General features: G+C 46.4%; 3 protein-coding genes across 3 annotated transcripts; 2 read left to right on the top strand and 1 right to left on the bottom strand.

Annotated features, from left to right (window-relative positions):
• On the top strand, positions 1 to 1,272 carry LOC143363250 (paramyosin, short form-like). The gene has a single exon (XM_076803858.1). It carries the CDS (start codon positions 11 to 13, stop codon positions 368 to 370), a length of 360 nt encoding a protein of 119 aa, XP_076659973.1. The 5' UTR covers positions 1 to 10; the 3' UTR covers positions 371 to 1,272.
• LOC143363268 (uncharacterized) lies at positions 404 to 9,368 on the bottom strand. Its single transcript, XM_076803877.1, has 3 exons — positions 7,153 to 9,368; positions 3,730 to 3,872; positions 404 to 582 (listed from the first exon to the last, which is right to left on the bottom strand). Exons 1-3 carry the CDS (start codon positions 7,251 to 7,253, stop codon positions 404 to 406), a joined length of 423 nt encoding a protein of 140 aa, XP_076659992.1. The 5' UTR covers positions 7,254 to 9,368.
• A 2,612-nt stretch (positions 9,369 to 11,980) lies between these two features.
• LOC143363267 (uncharacterized) lies at positions 11,981 to 15,414 on the top strand. Its single transcript, XM_076803876.1, has 5 exons — positions 11,981 to 11,986; positions 12,448 to 12,606; positions 12,747 to 13,073; positions 13,567 to 14,535; positions 14,790 to 15,414. The coding sequence occupies exons 1-5, from the start codon at positions 11,981 to 11,983 to the stop codon at positions 15,147 to 15,149; spliced, it is 1,821 nt and encodes a 606-aa protein (XP_076659991.1). The 3' UTR covers positions 15,150 to 15,414.
• The last annotated feature ends 180 nt before the right edge of the window (positions 15,415 to 15,594 follow it).

The raw sequence follows: 15,594 nt of genomic DNA, 5'->3' as shown, positions 1-15,594 counted from the left end.
CGCTGTAAAAATGGCAGGCTCGCTGCCTCCTCTGTACGTCCCCTTGGAGTCAAAATGGAAACACTGGCCCACTTATATCTACGACACGAATTACAAATACGGGATCAATTTCTATCAGCCGATGATCGATTACATAGACAGAAAAGGAAGATCGTCGACGTTGCCCTACCGCGACTATCGCATTACGTGGAGGACAGAGCTGCCGGAATTGCCCTGGTCCGATGGCAGACTTCTATGGGGAGAGAGGCCGGTGGAACCATACTCGAGGCGCGAGCTGATCCAACACGCGATCGACGCGGAAGATCAGGCCAGGGAGCACCTGCGCCAGTTCAAGGTACGCATAAACAAATGGTGGTCGCGAGCGGGATGAAGCAAGCGCGGGAAACGCGGACGGCCCATTTCGTTAGGCGCCGTGCAACTTGACGACTGCCTGACCTTTTCGGTTTCTAAATTTGGTGCTGCGGAAGCGGCTGCTGCTACGCCCTGCACCTGGGTCGAAGATGCATGCCCTCGTGGCGCCTTTCGACCGCTCCTCCTCAGCTAGATCTTCAGGGATCGCTCCGATCCGGGATGTCACGGTCACTGGGAACTGACGAGCGGTTCCTCGCGTTTTCGATAGCCGCTTTCGCGACCTTATATTTTTGTGGGAAAATTTGAGGGAGACAAAATCAAGTCAGAGAGAAATTGATTTTAAATTTTAATGAAATCTCTGGTGCACATATTTTTTGAGCTGTTTAAATTGAGAAAAATCTTTGTGGTTCCGAAAGCATAAAACTTTATATTTTTATGGAAAGATTTCCTGAGGCGGTCACGCTTTATTAAAATATCCAGTCAGTTTTTGAGGGTTTCTTAATGTGACAAAGATTCGGAACAATTTAATTGAAAATGTAGAGCACAGTTCTTATGTTTTTCACTTTATATACTTACCTTGCCACGTTACTTGCTAATTGATATTGATGGCCAAAGAGTAAATTGTCGTGGTCGAGTTTTAGACGGATGGCATCGAAGGTATTCTCAATTGCAAAATTTTACATCGATTAACAAGATTTGTGACTCTGTTATGACAAGCGAATAAATCTTTGAATTACCAATGCTGCGCGCAGGCATGCTTAAAATAGAATCTCTGTGCTTGCCTGACGTGTTTCACCGGAAGTCATCGTTACACGATCTGTCGATAGATGATCCGTCCAACTTCGCGTTGGCTCTGAAAATGTCTTTAAAATAAACGATGACGTGCGCAAACAGTAACAACAAAATAGGTTTGGAAATACCGAAAGCATTCTCTTTGACGAAATAATTGAATTTTGTAATTATCTCGATCTCGTACCGAGCTTAAATGAACAATCGCATTGAAAAGAACTGCGTCTCGTGACTCTCTTGGAAATTACATTTTTCAATATCAACAACTTTCGAACCATTCTCTTCGACGCGTTTCAATAATTCAAATAGTATTTGTGGTATTGAATTTACAAATTGTTTATAACCCGAAGAATTTTTTAAAACAGAAATTTTCTAGAAATTAACGTTCACTTAATTCTGCGTAAATGTGCCAATGCTTGAGCCATTCATTTGCCAAACCGATTAACTCCGCGACGCAAACAATACGAAAAGGTTGACGAAATAATACAGTAAATAGTAAAATTATTTCGTAAATAAGTATTATAAAATTATTTCGTAAAGTAAATTTTCTTGGAAACTTAGAAAGGAGGCCTTTATCAACAAACTTTTTTTTTTATTATATTTAAGTAGAAAAATGACTACAAATAAAAGAACTTCATGTTTCAGCATTATAAGAAAAAATCAGAATTACTACTTTCATCTCCAACACCACCCTCCATTTCTATGTTTTAGCTAACGAATAATGATAGTGACCAGGAAAATTGAGCGTATATATACACTAATGATGCAAATGGGTTAAAGTCAACAAATTTTTTCGAGATTTTAAATTCGTAAGATCCTCTATCCCATCCTATTCTATCCTCTATCCTATCCAATCCTATCCTATACTCTATCGTATCCTATTCTCTATCCTATCCTATCCTATATCGTATCCTCTATCCTATCCTATCCTCTACCCTATCCTATCCTCTATCCTATCCTATACTCTTATAATTATAATATACATTTAATATATATTAAATTAAATTATAATTTAATTATAATATTATAATTATATATTATAATTATCCTATAATTATTTTTGTATATTATATTATTTATATATATAATATAATTTTATTATTATATTATAATGTTTATATATATTATTATATTATATTTATCTATAATTATAGGTATCTATTTAATGTTATATTGCATTTTTCCTTACGCAACCGAAGTGTGGCATCGGCTTTTTCGAAAAGAACGACCCGCCACGCTGGCTCGCACACCTGTTCGCCGGAGCCCGCTTCGCGGGGCTCCGACACCTCCTCCGCGTGCGCGCGCGCGCGAGTTCGAGCTTCCGGCTAGCGATCCGCCGCGCGATAAATAAAACCGAGGCTAAATTTACGCGTTACTGAAATCCAGTGTCGATGATCCGCTGAAGATAATCCGGTCGCGCGCGGGCGACCATACGGCTGGGACACGTTTGTCAGAGGCACGGATGCCTCCATTGTTTTACCGATCCGCGCATTCTTCTCCAGCCAAAATCAAAATGAAAGGGAGTTGCTGGACGTTATCCTGAGCCTGGTTATCCCAAGCTAATAAAGATTAACCCTTAGCACTCGAATGGCGACTGTAAGGCGCCACTAAAGATTGCTGTATCATTATTCAAAATATTTTTTACACTATTGTTTGTATTTCATAAATTACTAAACATTTCGGTACTCTACGAGTAAATTGCACACTATTTTCGTATGTACAGCATTAAAAAATATATATAGAAGGGAAATATTCTAGGTCGGGAGAAATGTTTCGTTTCAGAGTTAAAATGGCTTCGAGTGCAAAGGGTTAACAGAATGCGACAATCGTCGTTTTCTGGGCGATCCGGCGAGGAAAGTTGTTACGTGACAGGTCGTCGGAAGGGTTCGACAGGGTTCGGTCGTAACGGCGGAGACCGGGCACTGTTCGTGCGGCTGCGAATTAGTCCGGTTCCGATTGCGACACGGCGAACCAATTGCGAAACGGGGCCGGAAGTTAGCCGAGCAGCTCGGCGATGCCGGGTTCGCGAGACCGCAGGAATATTGTGCAAGTTTTCTGGTGATTAGTCCGGCGAAATGGAAGCCAACGTTCGCGGTAAAAATAGCGATTTAACGGCACGAGCCCGAGTCTTAAAGTGTCCAATCTGGTTCGGGACTCGTGCGGAAACTTCGCTGCCGCATTCGCGAGCTTCCGCCGCGTCCTCGCGCGAACTCCCCTGACGTGTAAAGCCCGAGTTTCCGGGCTGGGTAGTTGTAGCGTTAACGACGCGTTCCCTGCCGCCTGTGCCATTTTATTAGTTCTGAAATGAATCGAATTATAAAGCAAGCAGCAAGGTAGCGGAACCCGTGAACTATCTTATTCCGGATAAAGATCCGCAGTCCACCAATCCGGTGCCACATGAAACGGAGCATACGCCCGGCTTGTTTAAGTAATAATTCTAAAAACAGCTATTAGGTCACGTAGCAGACTTTCTGAATTTGTCTCTCCCTCTCTCTCTCTCTCTCTCTCTCTCTCTCTCTCACTTTGATGGAGATCAACGTAGGCCTCGGATAAGCGAGAGAATCGTGAAGGGGCGATCGTGATCCATACCTGTGGATGTGACACGCGCGTGGATCTTGGCGGCAACGTTCCTGAACGCCTCGCTGTGCGGCTTCGAAGCGCAGGTGACCAGCTTCTCCAGCAGAGCATCGTTCGCAGCCTCGTCCGTGCCTTTGTTGCTCGGTGACATCACACTAAACCGCAAAACCAAACAATGAAAGCTCAATTATAAGGGGACACGGGGCGACGGGGATGCAGGTGTCAAGCGGGCGTTAGCGTAGATCATGCGAGCAGACTGTGAGAAACAAGCAGAACAGATTTCTGGATCGTGTTCTTCGTCGACGACGAACTAAGACACAGTTCGGATCTGTCGCGTCGGATTCTGTACGTACCACGGGAAAGACGGCTGGCCCCCTCAACCTCGAGGTTACCCTAATTTCGTCGTAGTCCGACAGAATGAGCGAAAACATTACCGAACTCGAGAGCTTCGTTGCAAGGAAGTTCGGGGTTGACCTTGTTGCTTGATCTCCACGTTGCAAATGGCTTTTCTAATTCGGCAACTCGGAACCAATCGTCGCTGCTAATTTTGATTTTAGCTCGAACCATTTTTCGAAAGAAATTGCGACGATCGACTCGAGCGATGAGAGGGGCCTGCCGGGAACCCGAACGGGGGCAAACCATAGACCATTGTGATCATTGTACTTAACCAAAAGATCGGGCCGCTCGTCCTACTCCTTTCCTACGAGACACTTCGAATCTGCGATACAAGAATACAGTAATGACGAATCGCTTTTGAAATCGAGGGAAGGGGAAAACGACTGGATTCGAACACTTCAGATTAGGCATAGAAACGTCTTCCCAAGGTCTTCCCAATAAACTTCGCGCAATCTATTCAACATGTCACGATCGTGGGAAGCAAGAGTGAAATAAAAATTGATTTCATCTCCTGATAATTTCAGTTTCAATTCTTTCCAAAATCGGATAGGAATCGACTTCCATGCCCAATTTATATTGAACTTGATCCCACCCCTAATCGACAGTCCATTGGCTTCCGGCCAGCTCTGGCATAAGGCTAGTTAATCTCCTTTCGCGAGCAGCTTGGTCGCCGACACGGCCAATGTCAAACGAGCGAGAATCGAACACGTTGGAGAGCGAGCCGTGTCGCAGCGCGGTGCGTCGCCGTCAACAGTCAAGGTCAATTAACGCGGCCGAATTTCAAGAGGCGCTCGAAAATAAAGGGCGCCGACCGCGTTCGCGTCTCACGGCGATTGGATAATTAGCGTCGCCGCTCTCCGCGAGTTAGCATTATCTCCCGCGTTCTCGACCATTTTCCATTAACTTTGAAAAACCCGAGCCCCTCGAATAGTCTGTCGACGCGCACGTGTCCTGCCCGATTTTCAATTAATTATTAGTCTTTTCTCGACGAGACTGCGACGGCTAGAACGACCAATTAATCGATCTCGTTCCGACTGTATCGAATTTCCCACGATCGAAACGAACCGCAGAATTTATCGGCTATAAATATTATTGCCGCGCGCTGTTGGTAATTTACACATCCAACAGCGTGACACGCCGTGAGTTTTGGCCGGAATCGTGTCGCGGCCGTGCCAATGCAGATTTTGAAATTATCCTGACCGACCGGCCAAGAGTTTAGAGAATACTGGAACATCTGTACGCATTGTTCCTCGAAGACGCGACCGTCGTTCGCGGAATCCATTTCCCACACGGCTTCCAACGCTTTGCACTGCCAGATCGCTCTGCTCTTGAAAATTCTTATTTTTGTAAGAACAATTTCGGTAGATCGAAAGATCCCTTAGAGTCCATAAATTCGACAATTTTTCCCTCGAGTAACAATGCTACATTCGCTTCGTTTAACACTAGGTTTACGGAGCACTAAAAATTACTATTTTACATTACTTTATAAAAATACCGTGAATGTATCGATCAAAGTTTGTAGCCATTTTTTAAATAATATATACCCAAAGAAATCAATTTGTTAAATAATTGCTCACGGATGCATTTTCACAATCTCAATATTCGCAATTTAAAAATATTAGAATCCGTCATTTTGACGGGTCCCGTAAATCTAGTGTTAATACGACTGAACTCCTTAACCCTGTTGTATTCAGCGCCGTTAATGAAGATAAAGAAAAGTTTTCTCTCTACAGAAAAATTAGCGTGAACGCCGTAGGCGAGTGACATTCTCATCGATCCGACTCTTCTGCATCTAAAAATATCGTTTGATACATCTCCAGCGTACACGGGGTGATTATGATTCGCGGTACCGTGGTTTATAATTGATTGGTTTGCCAGTGACTTGTTTAGCATAAATTAAATTTTCTGGGCACCTCGTCTGTAATTTTCGAGCTTCGAAATGAGCTGAGAATTGTGTCGTACCGATTCGTTTTTACGAGTTCATAACAATTTAACCCTGAGCACTCGAATGGCAACACTAAACATTACCGTTATTCACAATATTGTTTACATCGTTAAATTTGTATCCCATAAATTACTAGATAAATATTGTATGACGTATTATATCAATCTCGCATGCATGATAAGACAGGTGCGACACTTATAGACTTTATAGTACTCACCGTGAGGAGCGCAGAATGTTTAAATCACCATAGAAAGCAATCCTTTCTCCGTAAAATCAACGCTTGTTTATTTATTACCGTTCCCCCAACACAATGAATGCATACACTCCGTAGACGTGACCGACGATTTCTGCTGCACGCGTACCTCCTGCGTTTAGAACCCCATGTTTACGCGTACCTCTTGTGTTTACAACCTTGAACTAATGCTTCCCCGTGTCCGAAGCGAAACAATACGATCACGACATGGAACGCAAATAAACAATGAAAGCTGATTTTACAGGAAACCGATTGCTTTTAAGACCTATGTGTATTTACATTTTTTACTCCCCCATGAGACCTGTAATTATCGTACCCTTTTCCCATCACTCTCTGTATACCACATAGAACGGAAATACTCTACGTTTGGAAGAAATGCAGTGAAAATAGCTCCGAGTGCAAAGGGTTAAACATCGACGACCTTTCACAGATTGCGTACGGGTCACGAGATATCTCGTACGGGTCACAAAATAAATAATGCTTCCTAATACGCGCGTATCGGCGACTCTACAAACAATTCGATCTAGTTACATGTTGAAATGTCTACAATTTAGAATTTATAAATTAAAAAAGTGCTCGTACGCATTAAAGTATTTTTCGCGCGATCAATAGCGCGCGTGCGAATCAGTTAAAAAATTGATTGTTCGAAGGCTGTTTGGGGTGAGCGATCGGTACCGCGAAAATCGTCACCCCGCGGACAAAGGGGTGAAGCGTGCGTGAATCGAGACGGCTGTAGAGGTGCGTTCGGAACGGGAACCGGAAACCGGAAACCTGACGCAGAGCTGCGGGCACACGCGCGGGACGCGGGCGCGAGCGTTTTTGTTAGTGGCGGGATTTTTACTCTTCGTCCTGGTCATCGTAGTCGGTCTCGTCGTCGGCCAGCTGATCCGCCTCCATCGGTGGCAGACTATCCTTGTCGCACTCGGTCGACGCACTTAGCATACTTTCCTGGGCCGTCTTCTTCGTCGTCTCGATCGGCACTCGCGAGAAAACGGTATCACTCGAACTCGACGGCGTTCGCGATTCAAGGCGCCATCCTCGACGCGGACGCGGCGACTGGACGGTGCTCTTTTTCCCTCTGCTCGAGGATCGAGGGACGATCACTGCCGCGATCCCGCTCGGTGATCAAAGGAACAACGCGCGAGAGACCCGGCGGCTCGAGAGAGAGAGAGAGGTTTTCCGTGAAATTCGCGGCACGATCCACGCGCTTTGCCACTCCGAGGCGGTTTGACGTTTCGCGCTGCCAAAACTATGTTTAAAAGCATAGCACGCACGCACGAGGCGCCTCTATTTATAGTGACGGCCGCTTTCCGAAAACCGCGCCCCTTTATCTCATATTTTCGATCCGACCCCCGCCCCGCCGCGCCTCGAGGTCTCACCCCCCGGTGAATCGAACCCCGTGTTCCATGACACCCTCGCGTCTCGCGCGGTCAAGGGGGAGCCAGGTAGAACGGCGTGTCCTTTTTTTGCATAATTGCCCTACGGGTAACCGTTCTTGATAATGTCGCCGGTTGCGTGCACCTTCGAGCTCTTTGTTCGTTTTCGGTTTATTTTTGTCTTGCGAGGTTTCGACGGTCTCTCGGGCCTCCAGCCTCCAAGGATGCCCGCTGCTCGAGGTACTCGTCCTTCGGGGATCGGTAGGAGATTTCGCAGAAACTTCGCCGTGATTCGTATGAATTCGGGTCGGTGAAAGATTTTGTTTACCGCGCGAGACGCGGCACGACGGAAACTAGACCCGGCTGCCAAAAAATGGAGAGAAACGATCGTTAATAACGAACCAGCGGAGTTATGAAAACCGAGGAAGAACGTGAAATATTAGCGACGTCGACGGGAACATCGTCCCGGATTTTCCTCCGACGAGGAACGCCAAGGATCTAGCGAATAGATCCACCTTCCTAAGAAAATTCTTGACGGTAACCTTCGCCTACCGTTGCTTTTCTTCGTGAAATGATTTCTTTAGGATTTCTTTCCCGCCTAGGATACTTAGGCACTCTTTGTTAGTCGCAATGTTCTAGAGGGAAAAGAACATGCCTTGTCCTCCTGTAAGCATTTTCTCTAACGGCTGAATGCTGCTAACAGAAAAATAGAATTTTTCGGACAGAGATTAATGATATAGACGTTTAATGGATTCGATTTTACGGGGCAAGAGGTTAACCCTTTGCACTCGAAGCTGTGGCAACTCCAAAATCATTTTTTGACCAATTTCCATTCCGTATGATTCTATTACTCGTATTTCCAACATATATATTTTTAGCGATTTTTTAGACACGAGCATAGTAATGTAAAAATTGTTTTAAATGTTCGATTTTTAGTGGCGCCTTAGAGTCCCCATTCCATTTTTTTTTCCATTCCATAATTTCAATCTGAAAATATGATCTCTTAGATACAAACATAGCAATGTAAAAATTGTTTTAAATATTCGATTTTTAGTGGCGCCTTAGAGTCCCCATTCCAGTGCTAAGGGTTAATATCAACAGTTTGTATTTGGGACCTGGACGTCAATTCTAACCTAATTTCAATCTGAAAATATGATCTCTTAGATACAAACCTAGTAATGTAAAAATTGTTTTAAATATTCGATTTTTAATGGCATCTTAGAGTCCCCATTCGTGTGCTAAGGGTTCATACGAACAGTTTGTGTTCGCGAACTGGTCGTCAATTCTAACCTAATTTCATTCTGAAAATACGATTTATTAGATGCAAACATAGCAATGTAAAAATTGTTTTAAATACATATATGTCGATTTTTAGTGGCGCCTTGGAGTCCCCATTCGAGCGCCAAGGGTTAACAAACACCAGTTAGTGTTTGCAATTCCGTGACCGAATTGCCCGTCAATTCTAACCTAATTTCATTCTCAAAATACGGGATGCCCGAATTTCTTCGCGACCAGTCCTGCTGGCGTCTCTAGATTCGCGAACCACCGCACGGAGGAACCTCGAAGAAGGTGGAGGCCTGCTCGAGATGTCATAGACTTCTTGCGAGAGAAGCTGACGAAAGATGAAAAGCAAAACGCCCGCGTCCAAGGCCTGGTCCGCGGGGGAACCTAAAACTGTCAAGCGTGAAAGCGCGAAATCGCAGTTCCCCTCTTTCCAAGATTCCCCGGTTCGAAGAACGAAACGTGACAAGATGGAACACGATCTCTCAAGATAAAAATCTCTGATTAAGACGAAACGAACAGATCCGACTATCCATCAAATGCGGGAACACCGAGTCACAGTTTCCACTTGCTCCAACATACTGATCGTGGCAGCCTGAACCTCGTACGAATCACCTGAGAAGAGAGCTAACCTAGCTTCGGTGACCCATGCGTCTCCGGTCGCATGGAAGACACCACGTCTGACAAAGCGAGTGTGCTGCGAAGGGGTTAGGGTGCCTCGGAGTCCTCGAGAGATCACGGGCGAAACCTTAGGGGAGGAGAACGCCGGGGCGAGAGCGTTATCAATAGAGTTGACTTTCAGGAAAAAGAGCGGAAAATATATGAGAAGGGGGTCGGTGTCCGCGGGCGAAACGGCCTTCGAACGCACGAGGAAAAAGCACACGCGAGCCAGGCGGATCCTATAATCGCGAGCCGTCGGAGGACACACCGGAGGAGAGTCGACTCGTCCTCTCGTCAGGACCCCGTGTCCGTCAGGATTCCCGTCGGTACGCGACCCGTCACGCAGCAACACACCGTCGAGCCGACGGAACGCGACTCGTCACGGAAGGGTGTCGCGCGAATCAGGTGTATGCGGCACTTGTTGATAGACACGAAGCCTCTCACGAAGCGGATTGATTAGTGGCCGCGCGAGCACCCACGAGCATAGTCGACGCCTCACGAGCCTCTCCGTCTATCGATTCCTGAAACGGCGCTCCGGTTCAAACTGGTCCACCGACCACTCCTCCGCCATTTTCCCGGCCTCGATTCCCCGGCAATTTTTACCAATTTTTCAGAGACAATTCAATCATCGAACGTCCTTGCTGCTAATATAACTTGCAAATTAGTGGCACCGTACCTCGAAGAGTCCTCGCGACATCTTTCCCAATCGCTCATCCTCCTCCGACTGTCACCTCGGCCCTGTCCGATCAAGTCTCGCCGTCGGAAGTTGTCTTTCGCATTTTTGGTCAGCCAACCTCGCGAACCATCCTTCGATAGGCCACGATCGGTCACATGAAACGATGAGAAAAACATTTTCAAATCCGCCAGGCAGCCAGCCGACGAACGGTCATAATTAACGGATTCCTACCAGCTGCACGATTCCTCCCAGACCAGAAAAAACGAGAAGGTTATCCGCAAGCGTAACCAAAATTACGTCAGCGACTGCTTGAAGTCAACTTCGAAACCGACTGATTACCCGCCGAACAGCAAATGAATTCGATATCGCGTCGCACAGAGGTCCTTACCGACAGCTGTGACCACAGGTCACAGATTCCTGGAACTGTTTACGGTCATGATATTGATGGCGCATACTCTAACACTGGGGGCCCGTCACAACGGCGGGTTCTAGTATTTTTATGTTAGAATATAATATTATTTGTATGATTGTATACCGTGGTGTCCTCTTTAAAAAATGTATTAGGGGAAAACAGATTAGAAGTTATTAATTTTCTTCCCACTTCCCAGAAGAGCTAGAACACTGTACCAGAAATCGAGTGACGATCGAGCGACGACCTTGACGCGCCGGATCAAAATGGACCCGGGCACCGACCACGCCACGGTCACCGATAAGCTCGTTTCCAATATGATTATGAACCTGGCCGGGTTCAATGTACAAAGGTACCGCAAGATTACCGATCAAAATCGAAACTGGCCGGTGCCATCACCGGAGGACATCAGAAATGCAGATTCATATTCCTATAGCTCCGCTCCCGATTATTGATTGTTCGCTGGAAACAATGAAAAAATGGTCCAAATGTAACAATCGTTCGCGGAACACTCGGATCCGCTCAACCGGGCGTCCCATCCTCCGTGTCCGCCATACTTTTTTCGCGCGACTCTCCCGTGAAAGTGGCCATGGAATATCCAGTTCCGAGCAATCACAAAAATGAACACAAAAATCACAAAACTTTGCAACCCGTAATCGCTAGTCATACGACAACCAGTTCGAATTAACAATGTAGATTGTCGATGTATGCAAAATAAAAACTGATCCCGACGAATCGAAGTTCAATAAATATGTATTTTTCTTCTTCTTCTGAGTTCCTTTTACATCGTTTCTCCTGCTTTTTGTTGTATGCAATTAATCGACAGGTAAAAATGAGAACGGTACCTACGGTACCTACAAACGCAACTATCAAAAGGTTGCACCGTAAAGCCTACTTCCGTTTCGCAGACCGGATAACGTAAAACTCGTATCGGTTTGTTCCAAGCAATGAGGAAAGTGTCACAAAGAAATGAATCGTCTGGACTGACCAGGAAAGTGTCGAACAGACTAATTTATTTATATTAGGTCCGTTCAACTTGCGTTACCTCTTTCGCGAGAGAAAAAAGAATCCGTACCAGGCACCAGGTATCCTTCGGATGGCTCGGGAGGAACCGGCGCGGACGAGTTAAACGCGAACGAAAAACAAAAACCATTTACGGAGTGGGGGATTGCTCTTCAAGATCAACATATAAGCCGCGGTTAGGGCAGGAACTTCAAGTTAGCGCAGATAGCTACCCGATCCTACCACGAAGTTGTTATCACGTACCATGCAGGTAAGTCTTTTCATCGACGCTTACGAGCGAGGACAAAAGCCTCGGATTTTTATAAATAATTCCCGGGAGGAACCGTTAACTCGACGAAATCTGTTTCCGCGTTGCTTGCAATTCAACACCGTGTTCGCATGCGGGCCACGATCCTCGCGCACCGAGTTAGCATACCAAATCAAAAGCGTCCGCGTCGTTGGTGCTGCTTCGTCATTCGATGCAGGCCGCGATCAATCTGTATCGGACTACCGCATTGTTTCCATCGTGATCTTCGCCCGGAGTGCTCCTCGAGGAGACACCCAACGTTCCTCTTCTCCGATCCTTCGTTACCCTAATCGATCCTCGGCGCACCGAGTTTTCCGCACAACCTTACGCTGCAATTGTAAGCAATTGCGATTATGCGACCCACCGTGGAGCAAAAGACGCCCACTTTCTTAGACCTATACAACGACGTTTTTTCATTTTCGAAGGTCCACGCCAAGTTGCTCGGCATCGCTGCGATCATGGTCGCGTCGATAGAGTCGAAACCGATGGTGTCTGACTACATCAGCAACAATCATATCACCGATGACGCAGAATTGAAGGAGCCGATATTTTACGATTACCACAACATCCTCTCCGGCTATGATGTAAGGAAACCGTTCACGTGACGTAAGAGTTAACAGCAATACGGACAGTACCTCGATGACGCATCGATGCGGTTCCCGCGTGCGTTTAGTTAAAAGACTTTTGAAGAACCAGCCAACCTCGATGATCGATTTTGTTGCAGCCTAATTTGATTACGTACGTTGTTCAACAATTTGGGGAACCAGAACCAACCCCTCCGACGACTACCACCGCATCACCAACGGCAGGGGATGGCCACGAAGACAAGCCGGACGACAAAGACCAGTTGAACGACGAAGACGAGCCGGACGACAGTGACGAGACGGACGACAGTGACGAGATGGACGACGAAGACAAGGTGAACGACAAAGACAAGTTGAACGACAAAGACGAGCCGAATAACGATAACAAGTGGATCTTAAAGTTCTTCTCTGTGGATGAGAGTGCCCCTCAAATTCTGCGAGGATTTCTAAACTTAGGCGCTGTTTACGTATAATTATAATTTTCTTAAAATATTGGTCAACATTTCGTTCGTTCGTATTCTCCGCGTAGCATCGTCGGAAAAATTTAATTAGCGATTAATTATCATCGGTGGACTAAACCACGGGACGTACGAACGCTTGTACGATTTTATCGTAACTCCTCATGTATTCGCTTCGATCCTTAACGTATAATAAACTCGACTCTCATTTTTCTAGCTGGCAGTCGTAGAACACGGATCAAAACATTCGTCATTCCAAGCATTCCTTTTCCCAGATATATCCGATAAACGAATCTTCGGGTCGACCTAGCAACCGGGGAGATTAGAAAGTAGGCTATCCCGAAAGCAGATTATTCTTTGCATCTCCGTCGATTGCAGTAGACGTTCCTCCGCGTCCGCCTCGCAGTCGCTCGATCTTGACGCCGTTTCTATACTTAGCTATCATGTTATGCACACGGCAACGAGGGGAACTTTGCCCGGAGCAACGGCAGATAAATCGTAGGGTCAAAGATGCATCGGCAGTCTTCTGGCCGTCTTCATTCTCGCGACCGATCCCACGAAGATCGTGACGATCCACGATAGAACGATCTCGACGACGATGAAGGGCGCGTGTCTCATCAGTGTTCTCGTGATAATCGCCTGCTTGGCGGAAACGCGGGCGTACGTGAGTTTCGATCAGGTGAATCCCGACAACTCGAGCGTGTCCCCGGACGATCTGAAGAAAGCCGCAGCGGGAACAGAGAAACCGAAGCTGATCCGCGTGCCGTTGGAGCGGCGGTCTCGTCGAGCGATCGATGGATCCCTGGCCACGATCAACGAGAACGATGGCGAGAAACCGGGCAGAGCCACGATCACGGAACGACCCGTCCCGGAAGACGTCGCACCGGACGCGCGGCAAGGCGCGAAGAGGAAGCACAAAAAGTTGAAACTGTCGCAGACCCAAGGTCGGAAGAAGTCGAAGAAGACGAAACGATACATCGACAACGCGGCCAGGCAGCAACTAACTAACGGCAACCAGAACCGTTCGGAAACTGTGAGCTTCGATAGTCACAGGGATGAAAGATACTACGCGCAGAGGAAAGCCATCATGGACAGGTTTCACGCGAGGAACCGCGAAATCGCCCGGAAGTACCGAGATCCAGCATCCACCATCACCACCACCACCGAAGGACCCTTCAGGTACACTCTGGGCTTCGGAGGTCTTAACACTGCCACGGAAAATCACCGGTCCCGATTGAGAACGACGGTGCAGCCGCCGAGTTTCACTCCACCTCCTCGGGTACTCGCGAGCACCAAACCATCTACGATGCCAACGATGCACATCCTTCAAGGGAAAAGAAAGGCGTTACTCGATGACGATGACGCTGGAGGCTACGATGACAGTCCAGAAGACGACTCTGAAGATGAGATGGATGACCTGGTCACGAATGAACAGAAGCCCGACCGCGGGGATGCTACTACAACAGAGCCGGTAAGCGTGACAATATCTGGGTGACACAGCCAGCAAAAAAGTAGCAATAACAGTAGCTTGAAAACGTAGCAAAGAATTGTCGAATCTGTTACTAGTTGCATTGTGTTAGATCAATGGACAAGATCGTTCCACTAATATTTTCTTGAAGTGTTCTCGCTACGCGCATAGTTCCGCCACTGGAGTAAAATTAGAGCTGCGCTTTCGTTCGAGACACAGGGTCCACGAGTTTGCAAAGAATGTCGTTCATGTTTCAGACAACAACGATCCAACCTGCACAACCAGAACACCACAACAATCAGAGTATGGGTAAATGCAAGTCCTTCGAGAGTCTGAACATGTTGTACCAGCACAACCTGGTGTTGGACTCTAAGAAAGGCATGTCGGCCACGGCAGAGATATTTATGCCGACAGAGGAAGGGAACTGCGTCGTCTGCATCGTCGCGAACAATAAGGCCGGAAAATGGCAGAAAGATACCGACCTCAAAACTGCCATTCTAAAAGTGAAGGGTGAACTGAACGCGCAGGTTTCGATTAGCCTACAATTTTACACGGGTCCCGCGAATGGTCTCCCTTGCTTAGACGTTCGATCGATTAGGTGCGAGATCTTCACGTAAAATATACTGTAACACAAGCTTCTAGAGTACAAGTTTCGACGCGTAACAGTCGACCATAACGAATAACGGATTTTATACGGTTATGACAGAAATGTGTGATCACTCTGTGTTAGAGATACAAATGTGTGACATCAAATGGAAATCAGTAAAAACGTTCAAACCATTTCTGTTACACTATTTTCAACCGATAAGAAATGAAATGAACGTCTGTTTGTTCACGAATCAATTTTTATTTTACATAAAAATCATGAAATTCATGAAATTATGCTTTCGTTTATTCAATACCCTCCTAAAGCAGACGAGAGATTTGGCGCATCAATCGTTGGAAGCTCGGGAATCGCACGGAAATAAAATATAGAAGACCAAATCCCAAATTCTGCGTCCGCTGTCTGTCCGATCTTCCGGTCCGTTCGCAAACTTCTTCCTTAGAAGAGTTGCCGGAACG

This window comes from Halictus rubicundus, unplaced genomic scaffold, assembly GCF_050948215.1.
Source record: "Halictus rubicundus isolate RS-2024b unplaced genomic scaffold, iyHalRubi1_principal scaffold0029, whole genome shotgun sequence".
In the NCBI taxonomy this organism is placed as follows: Eukaryota; Metazoa; Arthropoda; class Insecta; order Hymenoptera; family Halictidae; genus Halictus; species Halictus rubicundus.
The sequence above is the reverse complement of the archived record's forward strand: the minus strand, read 5'-3'. Positions and strand labels throughout refer to the sequence as shown.